This window comes from Populus alba, chromosome 14 (assembly GCF_005239225.2).
Source record: "Populus alba chromosome 14, ASM523922v2, whole genome shotgun sequence".
NCBI lineage: Eukaryota > Viridiplantae > Streptophyta > Magnoliopsida > Malpighiales > Salicaceae > Populus > Populus alba.
In genome coordinates, this window is record NC_133297.1 from 10568197 (window position 1) to 10585098 (window position 16902).

General features: G+C 36.9%; 2 protein-coding genes and 1 pseudogene across 3 annotated transcripts; 2 read left to right on the forward strand and 1 right to left on the reverse strand.

The window, feature by feature from the left end:
* The first annotated feature begins 389 nt into the window (after positions 1-389).
* Positions 390-9491, forward strand: LOC118041855 (mediator of RNA polymerase II transcription subunit 33B). Of its 2 annotated transcripts, XM_035049370.2 has the most exons (12): positions 390-769; positions 855-965; positions 1871-2218; positions 2423-2742; positions 2844-2935; positions 3511-3859; positions 4399-4609; positions 5693-5807; positions 5891-6052; positions 6452-7103; positions 7547-7753; positions 8108-9491. In XM_035049370.2, exons 1-12 carry the CDS (start codon positions 501-503, stop codon positions 9220-9222), a joined length of 3951 nt encoding a protein of 1316 aa, XP_034905261.1. In that variant the 5' UTR covers positions 390-500; the 3' UTR covers positions 9223-9491. The 2 variants fall into 2 exon arrangements, with proteins under 2 accessions (XP_034905261.1, XP_034905262.1); XM_035049371.2 differs by lacking the exon at positions 390-769 and having other exon boundaries at positions 849-965; positions 1980-2218.
* A 759-nt stretch (positions 9492-10250) lies between these two features.
* LOC118041856 (protein PALE CRESS, chloroplastic) lies at positions 10251-12051 on the forward strand. Its single transcript, XM_073404399.1, has 6 exons — positions 10251-10458; positions 10555-10634; positions 10742-10936; positions 11032-11118; positions 11285-11335; positions 11668-12051. The coding sequence occupies exons 1-6, from the start codon at positions 10344-10346 to the stop codon at positions 11899-11901; spliced, it is 762 nt and encodes a 253-aa protein (XP_073260500.1). The 5' UTR covers positions 10251-10343; the 3' UTR covers positions 11902-12051.
* A 729-nt stretch (positions 12052-12780) lies between these two features.
* On the reverse strand, positions 12781-16894 carry LOC118041858 (isoamylase 2, chloroplastic-like; annotated as a pseudogene).
* Positions 16895-16902: the final 8 nt, after the last annotated feature.

Sequence of the window (16902 nt, forward strand, 5' to 3'; positions counted from 1 at the left end):
TTTTATTCTTTCACTTCTACTCTTATAGTTTAAAATATCTCAATGATACCCCTCTAGCGGCCGCAAAGTTCCATTAATAAGAAAAACTAAAATTAGAATGTGAAAAAAGTGCGTCGAAGGCTAAGTATGAAAAAGGGTATAATCGGAACGTATTAAAAAAAAAGGATAAAATTAGAGCAGCGATGAGTCTCTAAGGACAAAACTATAATTTGTATTTTTCCTTTTATATCGTATTTATTTCACTTCACTTATGGTCAAAGGAGGTGTTTTTTATCTCTTTAATAGAAATAAAGAAGCATATCTAAATATTCTAATTTCTAAAAAAGAAAAAGAAAAAGAAAAGACATATAATATTCGTGATATCCATTAAATTTCAATTTAAAATCCCCGAAGTTCTTTCTTGATTTTCTCTCCCTCTCCCTCTCCCTCTCCTTATGATAAAGGAAAGAATAGCGTAGATCTTTGTTCTAGAAAGCAATTGATTCGAGTTGAGTTGAGCTATGGCGGTGAGTAGTAGTGTATGGGACTCGGTTCTTGAACACACCATGTCAGCTCAGGTCAAGAACAGTGAGCCGCACCTATGGGCGATTCAACTCAGCTCCAGTCTCAACTCTGCAGGCGTTGATTTGCCCTCATTGGAGCTGGCTCACCTATTAGTCTCTCACATCTGCTTCGATAATCACGTGCCTATCACGTGGAAGCTCCTCGAGAAGGCCCTCTCCCTCAACCTCGCCCCTCCCTTGCTCGTCCTCGCACTTCTTTCTACCAGGCAACCCATCACCTTCAATAATAATAGTTTAATTTTATGTTAAAAGGGTGGTTTTTTTTTGTTTAATTCTTGATGTTATCAACAGGGTTGTTCCGAATCGAAAGCTCCACCCAGCAGCTTATAGGCTGTATATGGAACTTGTTAAGAGACATGCCTTTTCTTTTTCAGCACTAATCAATGCCCAAAACTACCAAATGTGAGTTTGTTTTTGGATTTCTTTGTTTCTATGAATGCATTGCTAATTATGGTTCTATGCGGTGCATTTTCTGCTACTTCTTTATATGATTCCAAACACTGGCTTTTCTTTAGAACTTGATATTGTTGTTTGGGATAGGTAGATATAGCAAGTCTTAAATTGTGTAGTCATGCAGGGTGACTTTTGTTGATGAAACCAAAATGTACTAATGAAAGAGAGATAATGACGAAATGGTAGGAGACTTAGTAATAGTAGGCTTCGTTTTTGGATTAAAGAGGATTCTGCATCAATACCATGCTTGATTTTACTCTCATTTGGGTTAAAAACGTGAAAGTGGGAATGAGAGTAGTTTCTCAGCCATTCTCTTTCATAATGAGTTGGTTGAACTTGGTGATCGCCATAGACAGTGGTGATTTCAGTCTTAGCACTTGAAGTGGACACATAATGGCTCTTCAAGTGGTTTCCTGATGTACTATATATCTTTTATAAAACAGTAACGTAATGCAATGTTTGAAACCGGTAGGATGTCTTAAAGAAATAATTAGGAAAAAAATTTATTGTTTTGCAATTGGTCCGTGCTTGCATTGTTAAGCAGATGCTTCATTGATGTTCACTCTTGGACCCAGACTTTGAATGTACTTACTATGGATACTCTTAGATCCTCACAATCCTGCCAGTTGTGAATGCCTCAACTGTGGAATTATAAACTTTTCTTTTTTATTTTTTCTCTTCAGCAGAATCTCTAGAAATAACTTTTGCAATAAATGATCTTTCATTTTCTACCTAACAAGTAACAAAAATCATGACAGACCATGTTAATCTTGCAATTTTAGTTATTATATATTTTTTTGGTATGCTTCTAAACTTCTATAATAAATATTAATTTCATTGTGTTGCGATAACAGGATCATGAAATCAATAGATGATGTTGTTCATCTTTCCCAAATATTTGGCGTGCAATTGTGTGAACCTGGGATTCTTCTGGTTGAATTTGTCTTTTCAATTGTGTGGCAGCTACTTGATGCTTCCTTGGATGATGAAGGGTTGCTGGAACAAAGCTTGGAAAAGAATTCTAGATGGCTGTCCAGACTGCAGGATATGGAAATAGATGGCAATGAGAACTTCAGTGAGAAGAGAAATGAGCACCATGAGGGGTTGCACAAAGTGAATACTACAATGGCTATCGAGCTAATTGAAGAGTTTTTGAAAAACAAAGTAACCTCAAGTATACTTTACTTGGCACGTCAAAACATGTAAGATATATGCTGTGTTATGATATTTTTTACTTGTGTTTAATAGGAAAAAGTGAAACAAGCCATTAAAGTGATTTGCTATGCTCAATATAAATGATGCCTGGCCTGGTACGGTCTTGTGAACTGTGGGGTAGTTGCTGATAGAAATTGGAGAATCTTATTGAATGAAACATGATTAATGAAGATCTTCTCTTATCCTTTTAGGCCCTCACATTGGGGAGGCTTCATTGAGCGATTGCAACTGCTTGTAGTGCATTCCACAGCTTTGAGAAACTCAAAACACACAACTCCAGATGCCTTTCTGCAGTTGACATCTGACACCCACAGGGTGTTGTCTCGAGAGGGAAAAACAATATCACACCATGAGTTTCACGCAGTCATGTTTTCTGGGTCACTCAAATCTTCTGTTGGTCAATGCCATGGGGCAAGTCACTCTGCGGTTTGGCTACCTATTGACCTATTTTTAGAAGACACTATGGATGGGTCACTAGTGACAACAACTAGTGCAGTAGAAAATCTTATCAGTACGAGCCATTTCTTGTGTTATGCTGAAATCTTTTATGAACGTGTAGTGTAGAACTGTAGGTGATGAAAGATAATTTATTGTTCCAGTTTTATGTTGCAGGTTTGGTCAAAGCTCTGCAAGCAATCAATCATACCACTTGGCATGATACTTTTCTAGGCCTGTGGACTGCAGCGTTACGGCTTGTTCAAAGGGTGGGTACTTGTGCTAACTTGATAAAGGAACTATAGGTGTCATGTAATTTTTTTCAATTTGCAAATAACTTTAATATCACTCCCTTTGTTATGAAAGTAGAGAAAGAACTGAGGAATCCCCAGAGCACTAATTGTTATGCAGCTGCGAATATTGTCATAAGTACATCTTTTTTCATAAACAACAATTTAGTATATTTGATGCTGAACAAGGGCTTAAACCAGTGCTTCTGAAATGTGTAATGTCTTTAAACACAAACCCAAATGAGAATATACATGACAAAGAACTCCCTCAAGTATGAGATATAGTATGCGGTGAATCACAAACAGGGAAAGAAGGCAAAGGTTTGCATGAAAATTGTATCTTTTTTAATATAAACTGGTTGAAGACAATTGCAACATTTTTAATATACTAGCTTGAATGAGAGAATCATATGATATTAATTTTCCAGAAGCGTTGTTCTCTTTCTTCCAATGGAATTGTAACTTTTTTTGGTGCAAGGTTTGCATCAACCTGTTTTTAACTTTTATTGATTTATGCATCTTTCTTAGTACTTAAACTATTTGCAATCTTTCAGGAAAGGAATACTAGTGAGGGTCTAATGCCTCGCGTTGATACAAGCTTGTCCATGTTATTGTCTATTACAACCCTTGTAGTGACTAATCTTATCGAGGAAGAGGAAAGTGAATTGATTGATGAAACGCAGCAGAACCCTGCCAATCAAAGAAAAGAAAAACTGGGGAAGCTTCAGAAGGGTCTAATTACTTCCCTACAGCTATTGGGTGATTATGAGGGTTTGTTGACTCCGCCTCAGTCAGTTAGCTCAATAGCTAATCAAGCTGCTGCAAAAGCTACAATGTTCATCTCGGGCCTCACTGTCAGAAATGGTTATAGCATGAGTATCAATGACATGCCAGTCAACTGTTGTAAGTGATTACATTCATTAACATTGCAGTTCATATTGCTGAAGGTTGTGTTTGGTGCAGAAACAAGACAGTTCCAATACTGTCGACAAACATGTTTAACTTCCCCTGCTACCAAAATGTTTTCACTTGAATTGGCAGCCTGATTTTTTATTTCTGTATTTCTTAGAAAGTTCCCTTGTATATGGGGGTTTCTTTTAAAAAACATTACATGAACTAATTGAACCTTTCAACTTTTTTTTATCTTTTTTTATCACTCTTTTCAATTGCTGTTCGCTGTTTCTTTTTCCTCACTTCAGATTTTCGAGTGTCACAAAAACAGCACAAATAGTACATTTCTTTAATTTGAACAATTTTTTTTTCTTTAATTTTTAATAGGTCTTGTATCTGTTGTCTTCCGAAAAATATGCTTACCCATCTGCTTCTCTTCTAGGTCTTTTCTTTTCTTTTTTTCTCAACCTGCTGACCTTCCATGCCAGTCTTTATTGTTTTTATGTGAGGCTCTGAAATGTAGTCTTCTTTTCCTTTTAATTGCTTTGCAGCTGGAAACTTGAGGCATCTGATTGTTGAGGCTTTTATTGCAAGAAATATGTTGGACACGTCAGCATATTTATGGCCAGGCTATGTGAATGCTCGTCCCAACCAAGTACCTAGGGGTGTTCCCAGTCAAACAACTGGCTGGTCATCATTGATGAACGGGTCACCTTTAACCCCTTCAATGAAAAACATTTTGGTTTCAACTCCAGCTTCCAGGTATGCTGCCAGTGGTATACTCTTAACAACTATCACTATATTTTGATTCCTATTTTTTTCCCCTTTGCTTTTTTTTTTTTTGCTTTATTGCATGCATGGTGAACATAATATAGTACTATCATTATAAATGAAACAACAGGAGTTTCCTACCTTCTTTCCACAAGAAGACTGGAAATTTTGCACAATGGGTCAAATTAAATAATATAAATCATCATAATGTTTTGACTTATTTCAAGATAGCACACTTTCCATTGGTTTTGTTTCTCATAAAAGCTCTCACATTGATTTCTTTGTAGTCTAAACCAGACCCAACTCGAGATTCTAGACTTTTTTCTTTTGAGCAAAATTGTGATTCTTCAAAGCTGCAGTGTTTTTGTATGGAATTGTTTGTTTTATTTCATTTTTGTTCTACAAGTGTTTGGACTTTTTTAAATGTTATTCATATTGTATGGTTATAGTGAACTTGATCCAACCAGCTTCATAATTTTCATGCTGTTATGTTAGTAGTCAGAAAAATTATAGTTGAGAGAATGTGTATGTTGAATCCTTAGGTGGTGTTTCTCTTCAGGCGCCAGATTTTTGGAGAATCAATATCACTATTTGTTGTTGTCTAAACTTAGTAATTAGCGTGTAGAAATTAGCTCTTGATGTCATTATATTATTGACTGGTGATGCTATTCTATGAATGCCTAGAAAGAGGCTGGTCCAAGATGTGCCTTGTGTTTTATTATGTTGACAGATGCCATATTGGAGGTATTTGAAGTTTGGCATGTCCTTCGTACAATTAAGTTGAGAGCTTTTATGATTTATGAATTGTCCTCCATAATGTTGTTATTTCACACTAGGAAAGATTCAAACTGCTGTATGTGTATACCATAAAGGTCTTAGCTGTCTTGTTCAAAATGCAATTCCCCCCTAATCTCCTAAACTGGTCCTCAGTTATGCCATTCTTTTTCCTGAAGCCAGGCATGCCATACCCTTGTATTTACCCATTCTTTTTCCTCAGTTATGCCATTCTCTCTCTCTCTCTCTTGTATTTACCTAGTGATATGGAAACTGAGTTTAAGATGGATTTGATGGAAGCTTACCAGAGGTCGAGAAAATATATGAGATTGCAGTCAATGGTTCTGGCGATGAGAAGATATCTGCTGCTGCTATTCTTTGTGGAGCCTCTTTTGTTCGTGGTTGGAATATACAGGTAATGATCTGGAAGCCCACCCCCACCCCACCATAGCCCCCTCTCCAGTTGAAATTATTAATTATTTCTACTTTTGTTTACAGGAACATACAATTCTTTTCATTATAAATTTGCTGTTGCCTCCAGTTCCTGCTGATCACTCTGGGAGTGAGAGTCACTTGATAAATTATGCTCCACTTTTAAATGTTCTTCTCGTTGGAATATCATCTGTGGATTGCGTGCAGATTTTGTCCTTACATGGTTTGGTGGGTTGAATTTTAACAACACATCTTTTGCTGTCTAGTGTCTGTGTGTGTAATGCATGTCATTTGCTGACTGGTGCCCTTGTGTCCTTTTTCACATAGAGGAGAAATTTATGAAGTTCTTGAAGAGGTCATCTAATGAAGAGTTTGTCAGTATGGAATATAGAGGGTTCCAATATCCATGGAAACTAAGAAATTATGCCTTTATTTGATTTTGTGAACTAATAAATCATGATGCCGGTCAGAATGCATGGAAAAGAAAATCAATGCAAAAAGCCTAACTGAAATCGAAGAAATTAGTGCAAAAGTTTAATAGGAATTAAAGAGAAGAACCAAACTGGGAAAATAAATGGAAAATTGTAGTTATTTGTCTATGAATTGATGTTCAAAATCTGTTGGCAGGTTCCACTACTTGCTGGTGCATTGATGCCCATCTGTGAGGCCTTTGGCTCCGCTGTTCCTGAGGTCTCATGGACTCTTTCAACAGGGGAAGAACTTTCTTGTCATGCGGTGTTTTCTAATGCATTTACACTTCTGCTGAGATTGTGGAGATTTGATCATTCACCTATCGATCATGTGTTGGGAGACATACCACCTGTGGGATCCCATCTAAGCCCTGAATACCTCTTACTTGTACGGAATTCCCTATTAGCGTCCTTTGGAACTTCAACTAGGAGTCAACTCACACTTAGGAGATACTCAAAAATCTTGAGTCTGTCTGTAGAACCAATATTCATGGATTCTTTCCCGAAGTTGAAACTCTGGTACAGAAAACATCTGGAATGTATTGCTTCTACCTTTTCTGGCCTTGTACATGGGACTCCTGTTCACCAGATTGTTGATGCACTCCTCAATTTGATGTTCAGAAGGATAAATAGAGGCATTCAGCCTTCGACTTCTGGAAGCAGTCTTTCTTCTGGCCCCGGTGCTGAAGATGCTCAAGCTAGACTTAAAATACCCGCATGGGATATCTTAGAAGCAACTCCATTTGCACTTGATGCTGCTCTGACAGCCTGTGCCCATGGAAGACTCTCTCCCCGTGAACTGGCTACAGGTTTGCACACTTTGCTCAATGTTTCATTCTGTCAATTTAAGTCTATATGGTTTGAGATCAGTTGGCAAGCATGTGAGGAAGAAGTCGGTGTCTTGAGGGAAAATATAGAGTACTGTTTTGCTATATGTGAGAAATAAATGTGAACAAGCTTTATAAGTAGGAGAGTTGATGTTACTGAGATCTTAAAATGGTTTAACTTTTCCCCTAATCTTTTAAAACTCAACTCTGTAATCTCTTTATGGCTAATGGGGCATATTAGAGCAGAGGATGGTATAGAGGGATTTAGTTTCACATTATCATAAATCATCAAATGATTATATTGTTGGTTTGGATGTGAAAAAACTAAAGTTTAGCTGTACTAAAACTTCAAAAATAAATCATCCCTAATTACCATTTGCCCATTCAAATCTATTTACGCCTGCTCTTGTTATGACTTATGATAGGGCTTAAAGATCTTGCTGATTTTCTGCCAGCGTCTTTGGCCACCATTGTAAGCTATTTTTCAGCTGAAGTTACACGGGGCATATGGAAGCCAGCTTCTATGAATGGAACTGATTGGCCAAGCCCAGCTGCAAATTTATCCTCTGTTGAGCAACAGATAAAGAAAATACTGGCTGCCACTGGTGTTGATGTCCCAAGCCTTTCTGTAGGTAATCCTTTGTCATACTGATTACTGTTCCTTTTTTTTTTAAGCCTATGAGGGTTTTCAGTTCTTGATAGAGGTAAAATTCTTCATGTACATTCCTTTGAATGCTTAGTTAAAACAAACCACAGTGACCTGTATTTTGTAGATCAATAGCTACACTCTTACAGTTTTAGGTTTGGGATTTCTTATCCTTCTATTAGATGTCAATTGTCAAGGCCATTCATGTGTTTGACCTAGAGATCCTCATATCATGATGAAGCAGGAAGAATGAGTATACAAGAGTTGCGTTTAAATTTTTACAGGGGAATTTTTAGAAAAACAAAATCCATTAACAAGGTCTCAAAACTTGTCCTTGCAGGGGGTACTCTGGCTACACTTCCTTTGCCATTAGCTGCCCTAGTAAGCCTCACAATTACTTATAAATTGGACAAAATGTCTGAAAGGTTCCTCACCCTGATTGGCCCAGCCGTGAATGCCCTTGCTGCTGGTTGCTGGCCATGCATGCCCATTATAGCCGCTTTATGGGCACAGAAGGTTAAGCGTTGGAGTGACCACCTTGTGTTCTCTGCTTCTCGTACTGTATTCCACCATAATAGTGATGCTGTAGTTCAGCTTCTGAAGAGCTGCTTCACATCCACTCTTGGTTTAAGCCCCTCACACATTTCCAGCAATGGTGGTGTGGGTGCCCTTTTAGGTCACGGGTTTGGCCCCCACTTTTCTGGTGGGATCTCTCCTGTTGCCCCTGGAATTCTCTACTTGCGAGTGCACCGATCTGTCCGAGATGTCATGTTTATGGCAGAAGAAATTCTCTCGCTTCTAATGCGTTCTGTTAGAGATATTGCAAGTAGTGCGTTGCCTAAAGGGGCAATGGAGAAATTGAAGAAAAGCAAACATGGGATGCGATACGGGGAAGTTTCTCTTGCTGCAGCAATGAAGCGTGTCAAGCTTGCAGCTTCCCTTGGAGCTTCTTTAGTTTGGGTTTCTGGTGGATTAAGTTTGGTTCAATCTTTGATTAATGAAACCTTACCCTCTTGGTTTATATCAGTCCATGGGTCTGAGCAGGAAGGTGGAGAATCTGGAGGTATGGTTGCAATGCTAAGGGGTTATGCACTTGCATACTTTGCAATGTTTTGTGGGACATTTGCATGGGGTGTGGACTCAGAATCAGCAGCATCAAAAAAACGGCCGAAGGTGCTCGGGACCCACTTAGAATATCTGGCAAGTGCTCTAGAGGGGAAAATATCGCTTGGTTGTGATTGGGCTACTGCATGGGCGTATGCATCCGGGTTTGTGTGCTTGATGGTGGCTTGCACACCAAAATGGGTGCTTGAGGTTGATGTGGATGTATTGAAGAGGGTGAGCAAGGGGTTGAGGCAATGGAATGAGGAAGAACTGTCTGTGGCCTTGCTGAGACTAGGTGGAGTTGGTACAATGGGCGCCGCAGCCGAACTGATTATTGAAACCGGATTGTAAATTTTGCAAAAAGCATATAAGCTTGAACGCTAGTTAGAACTTATTTTTGGGATCCTTCTCTGGTAGAGCCAGGTGGGTGTTCCTGGGTTCAGTTCAGTCCAAGAGAAGAATCTTTAAAGCTACTAACATCTTTGGTTCTGTTTCTCAGCTCTTTTTCAAACAAGTTCCGTAGGATATTAGGATTGATGCTGATGTACATTCGTGATAAGGGATATTACCCTTTATATATATATATATATATAAATTTCTAAACTTTGTTTTACTCTCGATACCCCAGTCTATGTTTGCGTACCAATTATCTTAATTGTTATCTTTTCTATTTAAGTAGTAATTCTTAGATTTAGAAGCTTCTTCTAATCTTAATTACCCTTTTGGATCTGCTTAATCTATTTGTTAGCTGAGTCATGGCATCAATCATATAGTTATTTTTTCATGTAATTAATTTATAATCGTGTGCCGTTTTATTGGTTGTGAGAAGGAATTTAATATTTTAATCTCGATATATAAAAATTGACATAAAATATTACTAACCATCTAAGCCAAAATGAACAAAAACAACTCAAAGAAAATAACTTAAAAGACACTGCAGAGCAGTGCCATCAAGTACATGGGTTGGTGGTACATTTGGTCTCTCTATTCTGAATTTTGTCTTGATTTAGTCCCCCTAATATTGTTTCTGTCCCATGTCATTCCTCACTCTAAATTATGTAATTGTAGAATGATTATTTTCATCTATGTGTTCAAGAGTGTAAGCTACTGGTTAGTCAAAATATAAAAAAAGTTGGGAGACAATTTGAAAAGAAAATATATCAACAAAATCTGTTTGATTTTAGATAAATTACTTGTGCTATCCAAATTTTAAATTTATTTCTTGATTGTAAACTCAAAATCTTACCCAAATGCACACATTCAAGTGGATAGAGGGGCCTAAATAACCAAGAGATAAAAGTGCAAGGACTGGTATGTTTAGAATTCTAGTGGATTGATCGAAAATATTAAAATCAGTGTAAAAAGGAAAAAAAAAAAACAGAAACTTCGGAGACGCGTGTAATTTAATCATCTGTGTTCTCACTTTATCCTCTTGAGCCCAACTGTGTTGTCTGTCTGATTCTAACAAAGGGATGGAGACCAAGGTGTTCCCGCTAACATGCACGCCGCCTCTCTTGCCATCTATTCCGTTTCAAGCTAATACGCGCACTGTCTACTTCAAGCCCAGAAGCCTAAGCTGCTGCGCAGGTTAGTCTTGATCTTCCTATTATCTGCTCAGGTTAAAGATTCCAAGTTTTGGGTTTAGTTTTGATGTAGTTTCTTTCTTGTAATAACAATGAAAAGCTATGAGAAAGAGCACAGCCAAGACCAAAGAAAAAGAAGAGCAGCTTCTTGACGGAATGCCGAAGGAGTATTATGATGAGGTACGTACCTACCTTTTTATCCTTTAAGTTTGATAATTTCTTGACGTGGGTCAATTAGATTAGCGCAAAAGGTTGGAATTTTAGTGATTAAAAAGTTAACTGGGTAGGAATGGCAAGCCCAACAACGAGAAAAGACCAAGGAGTTAGAAAGACTACGTAAACAAGAAGATGATGAAGAAGAAAGGATGGTTGAAACTATCGTGAAAATTGGTATACGGTTGAGGGGTATCCTGAAGAAGATGTTTAAGAAAGCAAAGAAACTGGTTTCAAGCTTTATCAGAGCTGAAGAAGAAGTAGAAGAGGTAATTAAAGACCGTCTGTGTGCATTTCTTTGAGGGATAGCATTCTCGTTGGTAATTAATGTTTGATGGCTGTTGGTTAATCTGATTTTATGCAGAAAATTGAGGAAGCTGCTGAGAAAGGAGAACTCACTGAACTTGTTCTAATGGTCATATGGAATCGCCTTGATCTTGCTCGGCGCGATGTGAGTGGTTATATATTCTACATATATTTCTTTGGTTTATAATCTTTTCGCGTAAAGAGTGACCTTGGTGAATGGTGTGATCGTTACAATTACATACTCCATGCCTGCTGTATAAGCCTGTGTGTGCGAGATCAATATTGATAAAGTTATTGATCTGCTTTTCTAGGATGAAAAGGATGTTATTCGAAGTCTTGATCTTTTGTACAGAAGAGTTGAGGTATGCAATTTTTCGTAAAGCATGTAATAGCTGAAGGGATTGGTTCCGATGTGGAATTGTGCAAGTGATTTTTTTGGTTTAAAAACTTCTGTAGAAAACTTCGGAAAATAATTGCTAAAGGTTAATCAACACCTATACAATCAGCTCCTTAACGGGCAAGATTTATTGTGAGGAATTTGCAAATAGCGGCCTAGTAAATCAGCTGCTTCTGTCTATAAATGCAGTACACTTCCATTCCCTTTTGATTTGGAGTTGTAACCTTCTTATAACTTCAGCTGTTTTTGAGTTTCTTGCTTTCTTGTTTACCTAAAAGAATCACACAAGATATTTAGACAGAGATTCTGAAACGAGAGGCTACTCCTGCCATGAGACTGCTGAATGATCTTTTGAACATGCACGATGGATTTAATGACGATGAATGGATGAAAGAATGCAGAAAACGCATGATTGACACCTTTCCACGGGAGGACCCATTAGCATTCTTGCTCCACCTGGGTTTGACATTTGATTCAGGTATACGACAAGTCATACAAATTTCATGGGTTAAGATTTTGCATATTTTATGATAGACACAGCTAGCGTTTATGTTGTTCTTTTTTTTCCTCGATCTAGAAGTGCACTTGATTGTTCTGTTTCAAACAAATTATATTGATATGGCCAGTTTCTCTTTCCATCAGCATGCAGGGCCAGTAAGACCACCACTAGAAGCTGATGATATTCTCTTGAGGGTAGATTTTGTTAAGAGAGGTTTGATGCTTTGCTTTCAAGAGGTTCGGCCAAAGAACAAAAGTGAAAGAGCAGATTGTAGAAGGGTTTGATCCTGATCTGTTTGCAAGCAAAACTGAAGCAACAGGAGAAGCAAAGAACAATACACAAAGTAGAAGCTCTGCTAGACCTGGCCATTAGTTTAAAATGGTAGCCACATACTTTGTTGTTTTCTGGAAAAGCTTAGGGAAAAGAAAAACAACGAGACCTCCTGCCTTTTGGATTGTGTCTACCTCCAAAACAATGACGTGATAACGAGTTCCATAATCAAAGAACTTAAAGCACAGCTTGTATCCATAGGTCGATGTAACTATAATGGAAGAATAGTTATATTTGTACTGAATGAAGATTTGTCAAGGAACCTTGTGTACACAGACATTCATTTGGAGTTAATATACATGATGGTAGGGATTCTTCCTGAAAATTGAAGCTTTATCTTACCATTTAAATATCGATTTTGAGCCTTGCTACATTATCTACGTTTCCTCTTAATCTCTTGTAAATTTATAGTTCTCAATAAAAAAATGAACTGGCTTGCAAAACACCAGGCTTGCGCCAAGCTTCTTGGCTTCACTGCTTTCAAATAAAGCAAAAGGTGAGTGCGAAACGGATCTACAAGAACATGCAGTTGTAGCCTGGGGGTTGCCATAATTAGATTCTTTAACGAAAGGTAAAAAGAATTACAAAAAATATTTTCATTGAAAGAAACTAAAAGTATGCACTCGCTGTGTTGGAAAGACATCCTTATTTTCCGCATTTCCATCCCATATAAAATTACTCTACAACACACGAGCTCCGATCCTCAACGATCATGGATGTTGGCTTCAAGTAGTATGCAGCTGTGAGATTTCATTTCGCGAGACTGCTAAATGACAGGTTCACCACCATTTGAGAAGAACCCTGAGAATGGAAGAGCTGGATCAACCAAGCGATGCCATGCCATCCCTTCAGGGATTTCAGGTAGAGGGACGCTCTCTGAATGTCCTGCTGCAATGAACATTTCACCCTCCAAAAGGGAAGATTCTGAGCACAATCCGTTCTCTGGTTTGTCAACCTTCAATGTCGTGACAAGGAACTTGCAGGATAGATCCTCCCATCTTGGTGGATTCTGGTCATTTCCATGCCAGTTAATACTTTCTTCCTTCATAAAGCTCCTCTTCTTCAGGTCACTTCTCATTCTCAACGAACTAAAAAATGAGATGAACTGAGTAGTTTGGATACCAAAACCATTTGACAACGCATACCAATCAAAAGGTTTTCTGTGACCTCATGAACTGGAACCTCCAGAAGATTGGCCGCATTCAACTCCCATGTTAAGAACAGGAACACCTAGTGAAACAGATAAAACAAAGAGACAGTTAATGATTTGTTTCAAGTCGTTTTCAAGGATAGTGGTTTTTTTGGGTCATTCTTCTCCACAATTCCAGCTTAATTCTGGAGCTAACTCACTGCCACTGAAGCTGACCATGTCAACAACAGGAATTCCAAAATTGAAAGAGAAAGCTGGGCCTTGTCCACTAGAAAAGATGTCCCGACTCCCACAAAGCCGTGTTGCAAGGTCACTGTTAAGAAGACCTTCGCCCCTCAAAAAATTCCTTACATCTTGACAAAGTTCCGCATTTATTTTAGCCCATCTCTTCCAATGAGGAAAGGTGGTTTCCTTTGGCTCCAGGTCTCTGGGATCTCAACAATCTGGGATGATCTTCGTCTTTGAGAGCAATGGATCAAAGGCTATTGCTTCAACCAAGAGAGGAAGAGACAAATATTCACCACCAAACGACCTCAACAGAGATGAGGTATTTATGAAACAAAACCCATCTATGTGAAACTCAGTAACCCAGTGCTGAAGACTCTAAAATCATCCTTTGGACAATAGGATAATCACAGTTCAAAGCATGTTATGATCCAAATCCGTCGCACTGATAGTGTAATAGCAGGACGAGTCATCAGTTCATTGTAAAGCTCCAGCAGAATGGGTGAAAACAACTTACGGCAAAAGTTCTATCCCAATGGCATGCAATTTCTTTGCCATCTCTTTTATTGAGAAAACGGCAGCCACAGAGCGACTCCGTAAAGGTTTGATGGTTAAGAGAAATGAGATGGAAAGTACGACCCCTTTTGCTCCTCAAATGGAAAATATCGGCTCTAAGAGGACATCGTTCACACCAAGATCTTTAAAATGGCAACTTCTCAGTCAAACCGGAAAAGGTACCTGCAACATCACTGGAGATCTGGCTAGAGCTGTCTTCCGTAAAACGCATCACATTCGCCCGATAAACAACTGGTTTCTCCATTACCGATTAACAGCGAACTCTAATCAATCAGTTGGTTTTCAGTAATATTGATTTTATTTATATAAATATATTTTATTTATTAATAAATAATTATTTATAATTAATAATTATCATATAAATCTAATATTTAATTAATAAAATAAAAATCCTCTAATAAAATTATTATAATTATAAAAAATTATTTTAAAATAATGCTCATAAATGTTAATGACTAATATTATTTAAGATTAAATATGAATTAAAATGGTTGAAAGTCGTGTGTAAGTAGGTGATTATTTTTATAAATTGAGATATAATAATATTTAAAATTAATATGTAGTTGCTTCTCAAATGAAAAGTATACCAAGCTAATCTGTATGAGATTTTATATAAAGCAATTATTTGTTTATAGAAAGGCTTATATAATAATTGTATGAGAAAATCACTGAATTATCTTATATATTAAATTTTATATTTTAATCTTGCATGTTGACTTATTTAAGGGTAACAAACGAGTAGATATTAAGTATAACATGAACTATATGAAAGTATTTAAATAATTATAAGAGGATTCATTATTTTAAGTGAATTAGAAAAAAATATTTCATCGACTTAAAATCCATATGCGGGTGGAATGAAATTTGAAAAGAATTTTAGATTTTATTTAAAAAATCAATAATTATGACATTGAGAAACAAATATAATTTAACAAAGTATAACACTTCACATACTATAATGTTTAAATCAAAACATTATTGATAAGTGAATAATAATTACTACTAAGAAATTGATCATTAAAAAATTAAGTCAAACTACTTATAACTTTCTTAATATGTTATAGAATCATTACATGTTGCTAGACATTGTATTTGATTCCAATATATAAATCAAATAATTATTGAATTGATAATAAATTAATTTATTTAGTCCTGTTTTATTTAGCATTGTGATTTATATTTTGAGTCTATTTACTAGGGAACCCAATGAGTTATATATATAAGAACCAATGGTAGAGATTAAAATAGAATGACAATCAAGTGTGACCTTGATTGTAAATAAATTTTAGAAATTAAGAACTAAAATGTAATTTATACATGAATTACAATTCCAGTCCTAAAAAAATGAAAGAACTTAATTGAATAAATTTCTAAAATTATTTTGAAATGATATATGTAATATTATTCAAGGGATAAATTTATATTTTACCATTTATAGAGTTTTCAAGTTTTTTTAAATTGAATGCTATGTCCTTTTTTATGGGACAATAAGTAGCACATAATACAATACAATACAATACAAAAAATCTAATCATAAGGAAAAGAGCAATACCTAAGACTATAAGAATTTTTTTTTAAAATTATTATTAGAAATTGGATACTTGGTTATGATTTTTAATAATTTAATCTTGAAGTAATTATTTAAAGTAAAAGAGAATTTATGATATTAAACCACTCTTAATTTGTTTAATAGTATACTTAGACTTTAATTTTTTTTTTTAAATGTACTATTTCTATTGCATTTATATGTTTGAGAAACCTACCACAAATATCATCATTCCAAAGCATTGCATAACAGTTCCAGATAGTTCAACAATAGGTGAGTTATATTATCTGTGACAGAATTAATGAAAATTTTAGCATATGGATCCAAAAGAACACGTTCTGCATCGAATTTAGCTCCGTCACCCTGAAGAGCAGCTCCTTTGCATCGACAACCATAGCTCATAAAAGTCCAAGCACTCTCCGGTGAGGCAAGACAGATATCACCTGATCGTTTAACAAATGGATCTAGATCAAGCTCTAGGGCCGGCTCTGGCGATGTACTATCACCATACAAGCAGAGAACGCAACCCGCTGCATTTCCTGAAAAAGAAGAAGAAGCAAGATTCATAGAACCACCAGTAGAAAAGGAAACACCCAGAGGAGCAGGGTATCCGGGATCAAATCCAACCGGAACACAAAAATTGGCCTTGCCACGGTTCCTGATTTCCGCGTCACTCGATTTGAGTTTGAGCAAAAACGATAGATGGAAGGGGGTTTGTGTAGCCTCAAACCCCAACTCAATAGCGAGCCTACGAACAGAGTCCTGTATTAATGGGGTCTTTACGGCCCTGGCATCAGAGGATGGATCAAAAGGCATGGAACACGACGAATCAGACGTGTATATGCCTCCCCAAATAAGCATCAGTCTAACATTATCACTAGCACCCAATTAGATAAGTTGATAATTTCTTCAGTTGGTCAAGTAATTTGTTGCTTGCTTGAAGGAAACAACATCTGATCAGCAAGCTGAGAAGAAACTCTGGATCTAGCAAAAAAAACACTCTTGAACCTCCCTCCACATCCATCATCCCAAACCCTACTGTGGGCGTGGCTTTTTTTTCTTTTCTTCTGCAGACATAATGAACAGATGTAGATGATTCCATGAGTTACAGAGGCATGACGGGGCTGTTGCAAGTAAGGTAGAGAGCTGCCATGATTAGAAAATAAAACAGAGAAAGAAATGGAGAGGAACATTAATTTATATGAA